The following is a 14665-nucleotide window of genomic DNA, read 5'->3' as shown; positions in this document are numbered from 1 at the left end:
ATTGAACTAGAATGATAGAATAATATGTCTGAAATTTCATCCCGGTCACTTAAGTGCCTTGGAACCAGTTTTACGGATGTTTCGAGGAACCAGTTCCGGGTCAATTTTTTAATATAATTCAGTACCCCATACGACACCTCTTTCTTGATATTTTATGATATATCATTCTGAGCTATTTTTGTGATATTCAAAATAATTTGTCTATTTTGGAATCAATATGCGGATTTCACGAAAATCCGGGCTGGTGGTTCCGCGATCCATTTTTCGAAGATGAACATATGATTTTGAAATTTGTAGCATATGAATATATTTGGATATTTTTGGATTTTCCGGAATCATGTTTCCAGGGCCATGTTTTGAAAATGATTCAATGCTGTCATGCGACACTTCATACATCGGCTTTCGAAATACATTATACTGGTGTATGGAATTCCCATCCTGGCATAGAATGCTAGGATTCTAGCTGGATTATTTCGAGCAATCTTCCTGCAACTCCTCGAAAAAAATCTCCAACGATTCCTTCAGGGACTCCTCCATGGATTTCTCCAGAACACCTCTACCGATTCCTCCAGTAGGGCAATCCTCTTGGCATATATTCAAGGAACTTTTTTTAGCATTCCTCCAGCCATTTTGGATGGGATTTCAAAGACTTATTATCTCCCGAAATACTTCTTCAAGAGATTTCAGAATCCTATAATGATTGCGTTAAATCATCCCAACAAGAGATTTTTGGGATAAATCCCAGGAGAAATTCTTAGGAGAATCCCTAGAATAATGCCACGAGGTATTATAGTAAGAATTTCTGGATGAGTCATGGAAAAAATTGCTGGAAGAACCACAGCAGAAATTGCTTGTGAAATCCAGCTGGAATTGCTTGAGGCCAAGAGGAGATCCTGGAGGAATACTATGAGAAATTTATGGGAAAATCTTTGGATAAAATCTTTTGGATAAAAAAATCTGGAGGAATCACTGAATGAACTTCTGGAAGAATCTTTGGAAAAATCACTGTAGGAAATCTTAGAAGGATTCTGGAATGTACCATTGTAGAAATTTCAACAGTAATCCTAGGGATAACTGGAGGAAACCATTCTGAAATTTCTAAAGAAATCCCATCAGGAATGTCTGGAAAATCAAAAGAAAAATTTCTTGAAGAAATACCTGCAGAAATATTTCGAGAAGTCCCTGAAAGAACTCGTAGAGGTATTCTGAAAGAATCCACAAAGAAGGCCCAAGGCCCTGATGGAATCACAGGAGAAGTTTCTGAAAAAAACTCAGGAAGATTTCCCGGGAAAATTCCATCAAGAATGCCAGGATAAATGCCTAAAGCAATCAATAAAATCATTCTTAGAGGCACGGTAGTTAGAATAAATAACTGAAATAATTCTTGGATAAAATCTCTGGATGATTTCTTGGATGAATCCTTGAAGAAATCCCCAACCGAAGCAATTTTTTGAAGAATTCCAGGAAGATTGCCCGGAAGGATCACAGCAAGAAAGCTCTAGAGGAACCCCTTGTAGAATTTCTGAATAACCACAGCTAGAATTTCTGGAGGAGTCTAAGCAAGAATAGTTGGAAGAACCGCAGGAATAGTACGTGAGGAATCCCTGCTGGAATTTCTGGAGGAAGGCCACGGGGAGTTCCTGGAGAAATCCCATGATAAATAACTGAAGGAATCCCTGGATAAAATCTCTGAATTAATTTTTAGACAATTCACTGAAGGAACTTCTATAAAAATGTCCGCAATATTGCCATGCATAATCCTAGAAAAAAAATCCTGAAGAAATCCCACGAGAAAACTTTTGGAGACCTCCTGGAGGTATTACAGTAAGAATTTCTGGAGGAGTCCTAGAATGAATTGCTGGTAGAACCACAGTTGCAATTGCTTGACGGATCACAGCTGAAATTTCTGGATAAAATCTCTGAAGATGTTCCTGGAGAAATCACTTGAGGAACTTCTGGAATAATCCATGGAATATTGCATTTAATGATCCGACAAACAGTTCTTGAAGAAATTTCTGGAGGAATTCCTAGAACTTCAGGAGATTTCATAGAAGGTGTTTTTAGAGAAATCCTAGTAAGGATTGCTGGAAGAGTTTTAAAGATTTTTTTTTTAATTTTGAACTTTTTTTCATTGTTTATGTCTTCCGTAATTGATTTAATTGGTTGCCCCTTATTACTATTTTCTAAACTTCGTCTATTTTTTGTGTTATTTTAATGTTTTTTTACCAAAACGCTATTTACAGTTCAGTAGGAATATATGGGCCTATCCTATAGGAAATTCATTGCCTGTATTTCCTAAGAAACCGTTTTTCTTGCATCGCAGTACGCAGTTGTTAAGAAATGATTCAAATGATATTCCATTCTACCAGTACTCATCGAGAAATATCTTGAGCGATTCCTGCTGAACACGAAAATGAGCATAAGGACTTGTGAAAGAAATAAAAAGGTTTTTGGAACACCTAAAACTAGCTTCCCTCCCATTTTTAGAAGATCATTTGGTAATAGAAAAATAAATAGTCCATGTTAGTAAATTGATTTTAAAATTAGTAAAAAGTCCACGTAGGTTCACCAAGTGTTACTCAGTCATGTACCAAAAAACTAAAATCAAGACAGTTAAAGTTAGCCGAAACACTAGAGACAAAGCGAGAACATTATTTTCCCCCTGATGAAGGCACCATCCCTAAGTGCCGAAACGTTGGGCAAACAATAAACCCGTTTTAAGAATAAAGACTGCGTAGCCACTAAATGTTTCCATTTAAAATTAAATGTTCCGTATGAACCCATGTTACTGACTAGGGGCTGTTCATAAACCACGTAGACCAAAATTTGGCAATCTCAGATCCCCCTCCCCCCTCGTAGACTTTTGTCCATACAAAAAATTTGAAATTTGTATGGAGCGTAGACTTTGGCCAGACCCTCCCCCTCCCCCCAACAAGTCTACGTGGTTTATGAATGCCCCCCCGCCCCCCTACGACTATGTGTGATATTTTTTTCCAATAAAGAAAGATTCCCAATATTTTATTTGTGAAGGAAAATGAGAATTTGTTGAGCTATTGCTTCCTAAAATTTGTGTATATTTTTCTAGATGCTGCCCCTCATTACTATTTCCCTAGCTCCGCCTATGTACTGTATTATTTTTCTTATAAAGTTCATCGTCTCAAGATGCTTATCGTGAAAGAAGGACATTGTTTACCTGCAAAGCGGCAACTTTTGAAAAATATTTAAAGTCACCTTTCTGCCCCCTCCCCTTTATTATTTCCTTACTACGACTATGCCTAATCCTTTCAAGGTGGGTTCTGGTGGCTTACAGTGGTAAAAAAAAGAATAAATTTAGATTTGATGACTGAGAAATTAGTATGGAATATTGATTATGTGTACTGATTTGAGAACTCAATTTTTGTGCCCCTTGCGAGACCATATCACTGGCTACGCCTATGTGTGATATTTTTCTCGATAATGCAAGATTCTTAGCTTCTAATTGGCGCAAAAAAATTGATTATTTGTTACTTTATGATCAAGATATGATTTTTTTGAAATTTTTGGACGATTTTGAAAGAATTGCCCCTTATTACTGTTTTTCCTAGCTCCGCCCATGATTTGCATTTTTTCTTGGAAGTACCTCACCTGAAGATTCTAACCGTGAAAGAAAACCATGATTTGTTTGCAAAATGGGGCTGATATATTTTTTTATATGTTTGGCGAACACATAAATGGGGTGCCCCCCATTTGCCCTTATCCTTGCTACGACTATGTTCGATATTTTTTCTAGCAAGGTGAGTGTTGGCGGTTTCCAATGATGGAAGAAAATTGTAATTATTTGGATTAACAGCAAAGATATGAGCATTTGAATTAGTGTAACGCTGTTTTTAAGGAGGTGCCCCTCTTTGAAGAGCCCCTTTTTATCGTTTTTCCTCGCTACGACTATGTTTGAAAAATTATTATGAAAGCTGAGACCCCAAGGTTTTCTGCAATATAAAAAAAATACATTTGGGTTTAAAACGAAGAAGATATGATGTTTCTAAAAATTAGTGTAACGGTGTTTTGTAGGCACAGTCTTCTGAGGCTATTTTTTTAGCACCGCCGCCTGAGAGTTAAACAGTAGTGCGAATCCAAATGACAACCAGTTTATATCAGCGTGTCGATTATTTACCGTGCGTACTTTTAAACTGTGTTTCGGCTATTTTGCATTGATATTGGTAAAAACAAAAATTAATTCGCTTTTTCAATCTAAACCCTGATCAATAGTCAGGTTCATTTCTATTACGAATATTTAAATGAAGGTGCAAAATTAGCTAATATAAGTGTAGAATTAGCTTATGTTAAATTACATGTTAAAAAAAACAATAAAATTGAATTGGGTCTGGGCTTATTTGAGCAGGAGCACCTATTTTGGACACTTGCTGCTATAACTCAGTCAATTTTGAACCGATTGGTTTGATTTTTAAGACACGATCAGATTCGCACAGTATCCAGCCATGTTCAAAAATTCAAGTCAATCGGTTTAAAATTGACTGAGTTATAGCAGAAAGTGCCCAAGATAGGTGCTCCTGCCCAAATGGTCCCAGACCCTACCCATCGAGAAAGCCATTTGGATATACATTATATCTTGGAAATTGACAGTTCAAAAGGCGTAGAACACGGTTTACAGTTATGTGAATACGGCGCTTGTGGAAAAAGTAAAAGTGTAAACATTGCTTAACCGTTATGCGTCTGACACTTTTTTCTTTTTTCTACACCGTGCTTTTTAAATGGGCGCTGGGTACCCGGGTACCTTGTCGGCCACATAAGGGTTAACGAGACAACGCGTTTTTTGTTTATTTTTTTTCATTTTTTTTTTACAAATCAAAATAGAACACCTGTGAACGGACAAATGAGGAGGTTAGAAGCAAAGGGGTGTAAGTGGCAAAAACCCACTTTCGAGTAAATGAGGTTTAAAGTTTTTCACCAATTTTTCATCCCATACAAAATGTATGGAGTTTCGAAATCAACTCATTTTTTACGATTTCATGTAATTTTTCTAATCATCATAAAAATAATATTAAAAAAGTTCCTGAAAGCTTGAAATCTCAAGAAGTTTTTGATATGCAGGTCACAACATATTTGCTCAGGTCACTACACCCCTTTGATTCTGGGCCCCTCAAATATAACTTTTTACATGCTTCGGAAAGGTTTAGGGGTTGAAATAGACAAATTAAAAAACCATCACAGAAATTATATCAATGTGATAAAGATACGTGAGACTCATATTAAATGTGTTGTGAACAAGAAATGAGTTAAAACTCATGCAAACAAACGTCAAAGAAATCTATGTGTATGTGTATTACGCATTATATTCGGTTATATTCATGACACATGTGATACAGGAATCACTGTACAATTGCGCTTGAAATGAGTGCCACACTGATAATTCTCTCCGTTCAAGTATTGTTAGAATTTTCTTGACAGTGAGTACTGTTGTAGGTGTATCACACTCGTATCACACGTCTGTCGGGGGTATTACTGTCAATACAGATAATGGCATTTAAAAATCTAGTTTGACTTTAATTGTCTGTAAATTCGATTTTGAATACTTGAAATATGTTGTATTTTTGTTACATGAAACATGAAAAATAGTACATTACCTAATTCTTGTAATCCTAAAGCCGTATTGCTAATTTCACTTCCAGGACATTGTAGCGGAACATCCATTAAAGGCTGATGTCCACTACCATTGTAATATGATGGATAATATGTATTTGACACGTATCCATTACTTTCATTTGGCGTTGAACTGCTCGATGGTGTTGAAGGTTGTACAATTGCTGCAGGCGTGGGTATCGAAGCTGTCGGATGCATTTGTACCGGAGACGTGTATCCATTATGATGGTGGTGATGATGGTGATGGTGGTAATAATGTCCACTCATACCATGTGAATAACTGTTGTAATTATTTCCATTGTTGGCTCCAGAGCTATGCGGTGTTAGTTCACTCGTTGGGTGATGTAAGTATTCATTTCCGTTTTGTGTAATACCATTTACATTATTATAACCATTATGAAAACTATATTCGTCACTTGGTGGAAACTTGGGCTCAATATTTATTCCCATTGATTGAAAGTGGTGCGGGTAACCCATTAGAAATGAACTCATTTTCCAAATTTCATGAATATAACTGGATATATTTCATCAGCACTTTCAGCACTACGATTGGGATTATCTTCTCTTCATTTATCATTTATCACTATACTTCAGCATTGTGTGGTATAACGGGTATTTCGAACACTTTTACGATTTTATTGAGACACAATTTAAAACCACTCATTCATTCATTTATGCGTAGATCCACATTTGTGACGTATTACACATATTCCACTTCCAACAACCCCAAATTAAATCTCCTCATTCTTTCACAGATAACGCGCGCACGTCTACACCGATCGACGAACTCTTTTGTTATGCATTTGAGGAGATACGGTAAACAAGAGTTGTGTTGATTTTATTTTTCTTAAGAAAATGATTTATACTTGTTCTTTTCTCTCTCACATTTGGCTGACCATGCAAGCAGTCAGAGCGTTTCGTATGTCTTAGCTCAAGCCCCGCCCTCCATGCTTTGCGATCTCTTTTCCACACAGCGGTATAGGATAGAGTAGTAGAGAATAATAAGAGAGCTTCGAAACATTCTCTCGCATACAGCTGTGAAGTGGTGACCAGTGATGCCAGAGATTGATCATTATGACTATAGTTTCACCGAAAAGTATTGCGATTGTTTGTCGCAAATAAATTTTGTTTAGCTATGTTTATGTTCATTTTTGTTAGGCGTGGTTTACATGAACACTAAAGGTTTGATTGATAATTGTCTATCTAAGGCTTGGTGGTTTTTATCTTTTATGTATATGTATATATTCAATTAGTTGGTTACAGCTGTAAAAAGAAACCCTTGTATTAGCCTTAACCTTTTTTTGCTGTGGATTCTTTTGGATATGCCTTGAACCACGTAACGGATGATATAGAAGGAAATCAATGGATATGCCGACCATTTCGTCGGAGACCGCAAAGTGATCAGATACCTGTGAATAATGTTATTCCCTGCTGACTCACGGTGTCTATAGTAGCAGAATACATTAGTTTACAAAAAAAATCGAAAATCATGAACTTCTATCAACGACGTAAATTTTTGATGCATAAATATGTTCTGATATCAAGATCGTGCTTCAAAAACTTTTAAGTAGAACAGTTTTTAAGTTTTTCCTGAAAATCGAACTCTACAGTTTTTAAAAATATGGAATTTTCTAAAATTCAAATATTTTGCGTTGCAGTCAACGAATTTTCAATCTTTCTGCATAAATAGAAAGCTGAATGTAATATCTTACGACCATCTGAACATAATGTTTGCATCAAATCAGTGGGATTCGAGATATTTGAGATAATCTCCCTAAATTTCAGCAAAATTTCCTAAAAATGATGAAGACTTGTATTTTATTCAGAAGGAGAAAATCATTTAAAAAATCATTCTCAACGTACATTTGAAACATTCGATGTTAGCCAGTTACAGTAAAAATATTAGCTTAATCGGAGCATTGATTACGGAAAAAGAGATGTATGAAGGGTGCAACCTTGCTTAAAAATAGAACAAAAAACGATTTCAAATCAACAGCCTTGTAAGGAAAGTCGAAAAAATGTCCGCTCTACTGTATTTTTTTCCTTCACGTTTTCGAACTCAGGGCATGATTCTACACTAAAAATGATCATCAGCTTACCGAGTTCAAAAATGATGTAAACTAGTGACATTATTAGAAAAAAAGCAGAGGTCACCCACCAAATGAAAGCTAAGTACAGGTCGGACTCGATTATCCGGAGTGAGATTCTGATGCTTCTCAACCATATATCTAGGCAACGGAGAGCTGTATAAAGTTGAAATTTTGACATTTTGTCAAGCCAACTTCGATTAGTTATCAGTCAAAATGTCAGCTTCTTACACCATTCCGTTTGCGAGTTATTGTTTTGGCAAGCGCCAGAACCCAACTCCGGATAATCGAGTCCGACCTGTATATATTCTTTTACTAGCTGTCCCGGCAAACATCGTATTGCCTGCCTACTATGTTTCTTAACATTCAGTTCTGGAAGAAAATGGCCCATAAAATGGAATTTCAAATTTTTCCGTTTTTGTTGCTTTCCCGGTCGAATTTTGCAATTATTTTACCGTACGAACACGTCGGAGCCCTGCACGAATGCAACAGTGAAAGAAATTTGTCGATCTGTTGACCCGTTTCAAAGCCTATTCGTGACATACAAACACCATTACATTTTTATCTATATAGATTTGGTGCTAAGAGCGAAATGCTCTATAGAGAGTTATTTTGTTAATAAATCTCGAGTGAAAAGTGCCTTAAAAAATGGGTATTTCTCGGAAATTTGTTCAAAAAATCATGAAAAAAATAAAAATTGTTCCAGACCCCACGATAGAACATTTTCATCTTAGCCTCAAATGGAAGAGCTTTTATTATAAGTATTGTACAAAGGAATTGGAATACATATCAATAAAATCTTGTTTTTGGGTAAACAATACCTAGAATATAACAATTAACACAATGTGGTAAAATCTACCCATTGGTAGTGGACTATTGAAGATGAAACTCTTCAAATATTCAATTGTGCTGTTTGTTGGATTCCAGGGACAAAGTTTTGTTATTGTTACAGTACTGTGGTCGCTATCTCGATCAAACCAATATCACGCTTTTGATCGTCAGTACTTGATCTTTTGCTGTCTTCGATTAAGTTTTTCTGTACATCCAAGGATATGTTCTCGGTTAGTGATTAGATCGCATTACATCAAAAATGTAAAAAAAATCAATGCTTTCCATGTGAACTTCCATACTAACTTTGAAACATTATAGTACCGTAAACCGGGGTCAAATTGATCTCCGGGTCGAAATTGATCAGACGTTTTTCTGTTAGATAATGTATGATTTAAACAGTTCCCTTATAAATATTACTACGTATCAGATTCCAACTGCACGATACGGGTAAGGAAACTACTTCAAGTATGTTTTATGTAACAGAAAAAAGTCTGATCAATTTCGACCCGGAGATCAATTTACGGTACTTCCCAAATGTTCTTGGATTTAGTGGGTTGCTTGGCCGTGTGGTCAGCGTCGTCAATCGTCTAGGCGTTTCGTAAGCTTTGGAATGCGGGTTTGATTCCCGCTCCAGTCGAGGAAATCTTTTTGTCAAACGGAAAATTCTCCACTGGACGGTGTAGTTTCTTTTTTATTTCGACCAGATCATCATGGCATTATATAAAATAAAATCAAATGTGGGTCCTTCACAGAGACGGGCAAGCCAAGACCTGAAGGTCTCTTTAATAAAGAAATTAAATAATTAGATGTGGGTGCATCAAACTTATTGACATACGGTTTTCCCATACAAGCTATTCAACCGTCATACTTGAGGAAATAGTTTTACCGTCATATTTTGAGGAAATAGTTTCATAAGTCTTACTCAAAAGCTGTGTTCAGATATGCATAAGATACTATTGTATTCAGCATTTGAATCATGCTGAAAGAAAATCAGTCAACGACAAACCATGAATTTTCAAGAACGACTATCTCGACGTTCCTTTTGTCGATCCATATCCCAAAGGAATGAATCCAGGCACGAGTACAGTCGTACAATTTATGCTGAAGTGTTTCTGCCGTTCGTCTGTCAAAATGGGTACACTTTTCGCCACCTACAACAGATGCAGAGATCACAAAAAGCAGTCTCCTGTGCTCGCACTTCTCATTCTAAAAATATAATACTAACTAGTAATAGTAATAGTAACTAGTAATATACAATAGACGAATTTCACGCCAACTCATCCAGTGGTTCTCAGCATCCTCTCAGAGTCAATTGAAAGTTTGTGGGAATGGAGCCACACGTTAAAAAAATGTCGTGACAAACTTGTTGTTAGAAAATTTTTTTTTTGTTTTTTGCCATTCAACATATTAATGTAAAGTGCATATGACGTACATTCTGCAAATTGTGGATTTCTCACGAAGTAGTTATGCCTCAGAATAAGAATACATAATACTTTAATCCTAAACTATTTTTTTACCCGAGCAGGAACGAATAACAGAAACTGCGTCATAGCACTAAGTAAGGTATTATTCTATTATTGGAAAATCACTCTTTGTATGAAAAAAATCGCTATGTTATTCACGTAGAATACACTTCAGTTATTATAATAATATTTTTTGCAATTTCTCATCGTAATAGGCTGTTTTTCCTCACGCAAATCTGACAGGAAAAGGCCTACTTTCCCACACCGAATTAGCAGTGCTGTAATGGTTCATTACAGCACTGATTTGCGTTGCGTAATGAACCATTACAGCACTGTTTTCAGTTTTGATCAACTTCTTGATGCTTTCTGGACGCAGGTTTGGAAAATTGTGACAACTGCACAGTATAACCTGCTATGATCAGACTTTCTTAAACATGGCTATGAACATCAGTGTGCAGTTTGATGAAAAAGTTTTGTTAAAAACTATCCTCAAGTGGTAATTTATGAAATTGCAAAAAACGTTGTACGCATCTCGGTGCAGAACTCGATTTTTACAGCACTCGTCGTACTTATCCAACTCGGCAAGCCTCGTTGGATAAGTGTACAACTCGTGCTGTAAAAATCTTCATTCTGCACCTTGTTGCGTAAACTACTATTATCTCTTTCAATGCAAAGCTTTCTAACATGTTCGTAGCAAACAACCCCCCCCCCCTTCTCCTCTCCCCGCATGGCAATCATTGTGCGACTCCTGGTTGTTAAGTATGTCAGTTGGCAGCAGTTATTCCTAATTTGCAGCATCTGAGAAAACATACTGCAAACTCATCACTGCTAGGGGATTCAATAAACACACGTTGCAGCCTGCATGGTGGTAAGTATTGGTAGATGGCGCAGAGATGAGAGTGTCTTTCGCACCATTTATGCCAAATTGACACATATAATAGAGGGAGTGGCTGTCTGAAAATAATTGCAAATTCAAAATCTTAAGGAGCTGTAGACTTTTTAGTAGTTTTGGGTTTATCGATTATTCGCGATCTAAATAGAAACCAAATTGATGCAGTCGTTTAAGGATTGTAATTTTTCAATGCAGCTATAGATGTTTGTAGATCGCGTTGTGAACAAAATTTATCTGTGAATCATCCAAAACGGGTCTAATACAGTCGAGGCGATAAACGCACAGGTATTCAGCAAAGATTATGCCACGGATGACAGGTTTGATTTCCAATTGGACCGGGAGCCTCTCGTGATTAAAATATCCTTAACTTTTTTACGCACAGAGTATCTCTATGTCCGCCACGATACACGATTTACAAATACAAATCAAATACAAAATTTTTATTCGTAGAAGAAGCTCTCATTTAATAACTGCGGAAGTGTTACACATAGAACACAGCTGACAAGCAGTATTTGTTCCAGTAGGGACGTTACGCCAATAAGAAGTATAAAAAAAAGAAGATAAAGAAGTGTAAAGAGTAAAAAGTGTAATAGGGCCACGGTGCCATTAATAATTTTATGCTCAAAAATGTATACTACCCGGGGCCCGTGGTGCAGTGGTCACACTTTCGCTTTGTAAACGGATGGTCATTAGAGTGGGTCATCGTTTATATGGAAAAATGAAAATTTCAATGGTATCCCATCAGATCAAAGCTTTTTTGATCCCATTTCAGGATACAAATAAGTGTGCAAAATTTGGGCATGATCGTTTGAAGTTTGTATGGGGTTTTACATTCAATTCAATTCACTTTATTTATGAGATTTTCAGCCGTTGGCTGGTTCATCTCATTAAAATATTAAGGCTAACAATGTATACTACATGAATTTAAACCTAATTTACATAGTTGAGCTATTTGAAGAAGAAGTCCGAAAATACTCGATGCTGATTTCCATTAGGATTCGTGAGGCCCTGGTCGTGAGATGTTGTCAAATATCGCTGTACAATGCTGCGTCCTTGAGGAAGCGAATCAGTGATACTTCCCTATCCGGATCATTTCTCAGGGCATCGTGGATGGATCCGATGTCGTAATGATTGCGAAGGTCTTCAAATTTTGGACAGACACAAATAACATGTTCAACAGAGTTCCTTAGTCCGCAGAAATCACAGTGCTTATGGAAATTTGAACCACTGGTCATATTGTGAGAAATTCTCGTATGCCCAGTTCGAAGGCGTGAAAGGACCCGTTGGTCCTTCATGTTCTTTGTATCGATCCATTTATCGACGTCTGCTTTGATTTTACGTATGAAGACGTCTCTTCTGCTATGCCACTCTTGTGACCAGGCGTAGCGAACCGTATTATTTATCCATTTTTTCACATCTGCTCCCGGGATTTCCTTGGTGAAGTGTCGTCTTTTGGACCTACCCAGTGAGGCAAGTTTGTCTGCCGCCTCGTTTCCGGGAATGCCGCAGTGGGCAGGGACCCAAACGAAGGTGGTGCTGTTGCTGTGGTCCAAGATAGCTTGAATGGCTTGAATCCAAGGGTGTCGGGAAGAAGGTGAACTTAGGGCAAGTATAGCACTCGCGGAGTCTGTAAGGATTACGATAGGAGTTTCGGAGGGATGTGAGGTGGCAACAAATAGAGCTACAGCCTCTGCGGAAAAAATAGAGTAGATTTGTGGAAGGCTATGATGAATTTGGACATCTTGTCCGGCAATTCCGATTCCGACAGACTCGTGAGTTTTAGATCCGTCAGAATATCGCTGTGTGTGATATCGGTACTTGGTAGCTAGAAGCTGAACGACGTGTGTTCGTAGTGCTGCAGAGTTGTCACCGGCCTTGAACTGTCTTTTTATGGAAAAGTCCAAATTTGGGGGAGAAGATCGCCAACTTCTCGCTCCAGTCCAGTGGACCTCAGCAACTGGTGGGAGACTCTGGTTGGCTACCGATCTTAAGAGTCTGTTAGCCTCTTCGAGGATGAAGACCCTTGTGCAGCAATTGCGAGTGTTTTCCAGAAAACCAACAGCTTTTCTACTAACAGCAGCAGCTAACTTGTAAAAGAAGGGAAGAGAACCGACTTCTATGCAGGCTGCATCCGCTGGAGTGGAGGGTAGTAGGCCAGACACTATCCTGATGGCGTTATTGTAGACAGGAGCTAGCGTGTTAGTTAACGTTTCGGAAGATCTACATGTCAGTTCTGTCCCATAAAAAAGTTTGCTCTCTACAATTGCGCTAGAGATTCTGAGCCGAATGTTGCGATTGTTGCTCGCATGCTGTTTTGAGAGAGTCTTAAGCAGGTTCAACCTGGTTCTGCAATCCTTTTTGACTTCCTTACAGTGATCAATGAATGTTAGTCGGCGGTCGATACGAACTCCAAGGATGCGCACAGTTTTTCTAAATGGAATTTCAATACCGTGAATGGTGACCGCTTTGCGCGGTGGGCGGTGATTTGTTAGACAGATGTGTGTTCGGGCGCTTTTTTCAGCTGACAAATGGAAGCCAGCCAAGTCAGCCCATTTGGAAACTGCGGTTACCGCTGCTTGAAGCTTCCTCCTTAGAGCAACAGGATGTTTCCCAACAGCTACAAGGACTACGTCATCTGCATACACAAAGATGTAAATGTCTTTTGGCAACGATTCGAAAATACCATTCATTGCTACCAAAAATAACGTGACAGCAATTACTGATCCTTGTGGGACTCCGGTCTCTTCTTTGGTTATTGCTGAACGATGGTTCCCGATAAGTACTTCAAATGAACGATTGGAGACAAAATTTTTTATGAAATGGAGTACACTGCCACAAAGACCCCATTCCGCCAGTTTTTGGATGATAGCAGGTGTCCAGGCCCGATTGTATGCCTTTGCGAGGTCTAGTGTAGCAAGTTCTACGTGACTGTTATTTCTCAAGGCATCATCCAGCACTTGGCCTAGAGTGGCGAAATATGTACCCGTTCCATGGCCGGGCCTGAAGGCGTGCTGTCGGTGGTCTAGAAAATTTCCTTCGTTGAGATACTGTATCAAGCGGCGATTCACCATTCTTTCTAGGACCTTCGAAATACAGCATGTTAGCGATATTGGCCGGAAGCTGTCTGGTTCATTGGCAGGCCCTTTAGATTTTGGTATGGGAATAACCAGACTATGTCTCCATTCAGAAGGAAGAGTATTGTTTATCCACTCCTTGTTCAAAAGTTTGAGAAGACAACGTTTACCTATCTCCGGAAGATTTTGCAACATTGCGTAGCCAATATCATCTGGGCCCGAGGATTTACCCTTTCCTTGCTGAAGTGCAAAGTTCAGTTCTGAGAGGGAGAAAGGAATGTTGATTACGTGATTATTGTCTGGTGGGATTTGAATGTTGTTGATCGAAGTGGGTAGCACATTATTGGCTCTGATGAAAGTACGGTCGTATTTATCAATAGCGGAGAGATTTGCAAAATAGTCGGCGAGGACATTCGCTACTGTTTCGGGGTCACGCGTGTAGGTTCCTTGATGCTTGATGACCTGACCCGTAAACCTTCTTTTGCCGTTCAGGGCGTTCACTTTTTTCCATAGTTCGGCTGGCGTTTGTTGCTCATTGATGCTGTCCAAAAAGTCAGACCAACTCTGATATTTGGCATCCCTGATAGCTTGCCGACAAGTGTTCCTCGCTTGTCGGTACATGGTTAGAGCATCCTCCTTTTGCGGATGGTCGTGAGGTAGCCGCTTGTACCGTCGTAGAGC

The 14665-nt window shown here is 38.3% G+C and overlaps 1 protein-coding gene across 1 annotated transcript in view; it reads right to left on the bottom strand.

The window, feature by feature from the left end:
* Window positions 1-6693, bottom strand: part of LOC109405232 (homeotic protein deformed) — a 45328-nt gene extending 38635 nt beyond the window's left edge. The window contains exon 1 of the mRNA XM_019678266.3: window positions 5622-6693. Coding sequence (XP_019533811.2) covers window positions 5622-6129 — 508 coding nt within the window. The 5' untranslated portion in view covers window positions 6130-6693. The remainder of the gene's footprint in view (window positions 1-5621) is intronic.
* Between the last annotated feature and the right edge of the window lie 7972 nt (window positions 6694-14665).

This window comes from Aedes albopictus, chromosome 1 (assembly GCF_035046485.1).
Source record: "Aedes albopictus strain Foshan chromosome 1, AalbF5, whole genome shotgun sequence".
NCBI classification, from domain to species: Eukaryota; Metazoa; Arthropoda; class Insecta; order Diptera; family Culicidae; genus Aedes; species Aedes albopictus.
Note: the sequence above shows the minus strand (reverse complement) of the source record. Positions and strands in the feature narration are given on the sequence as shown.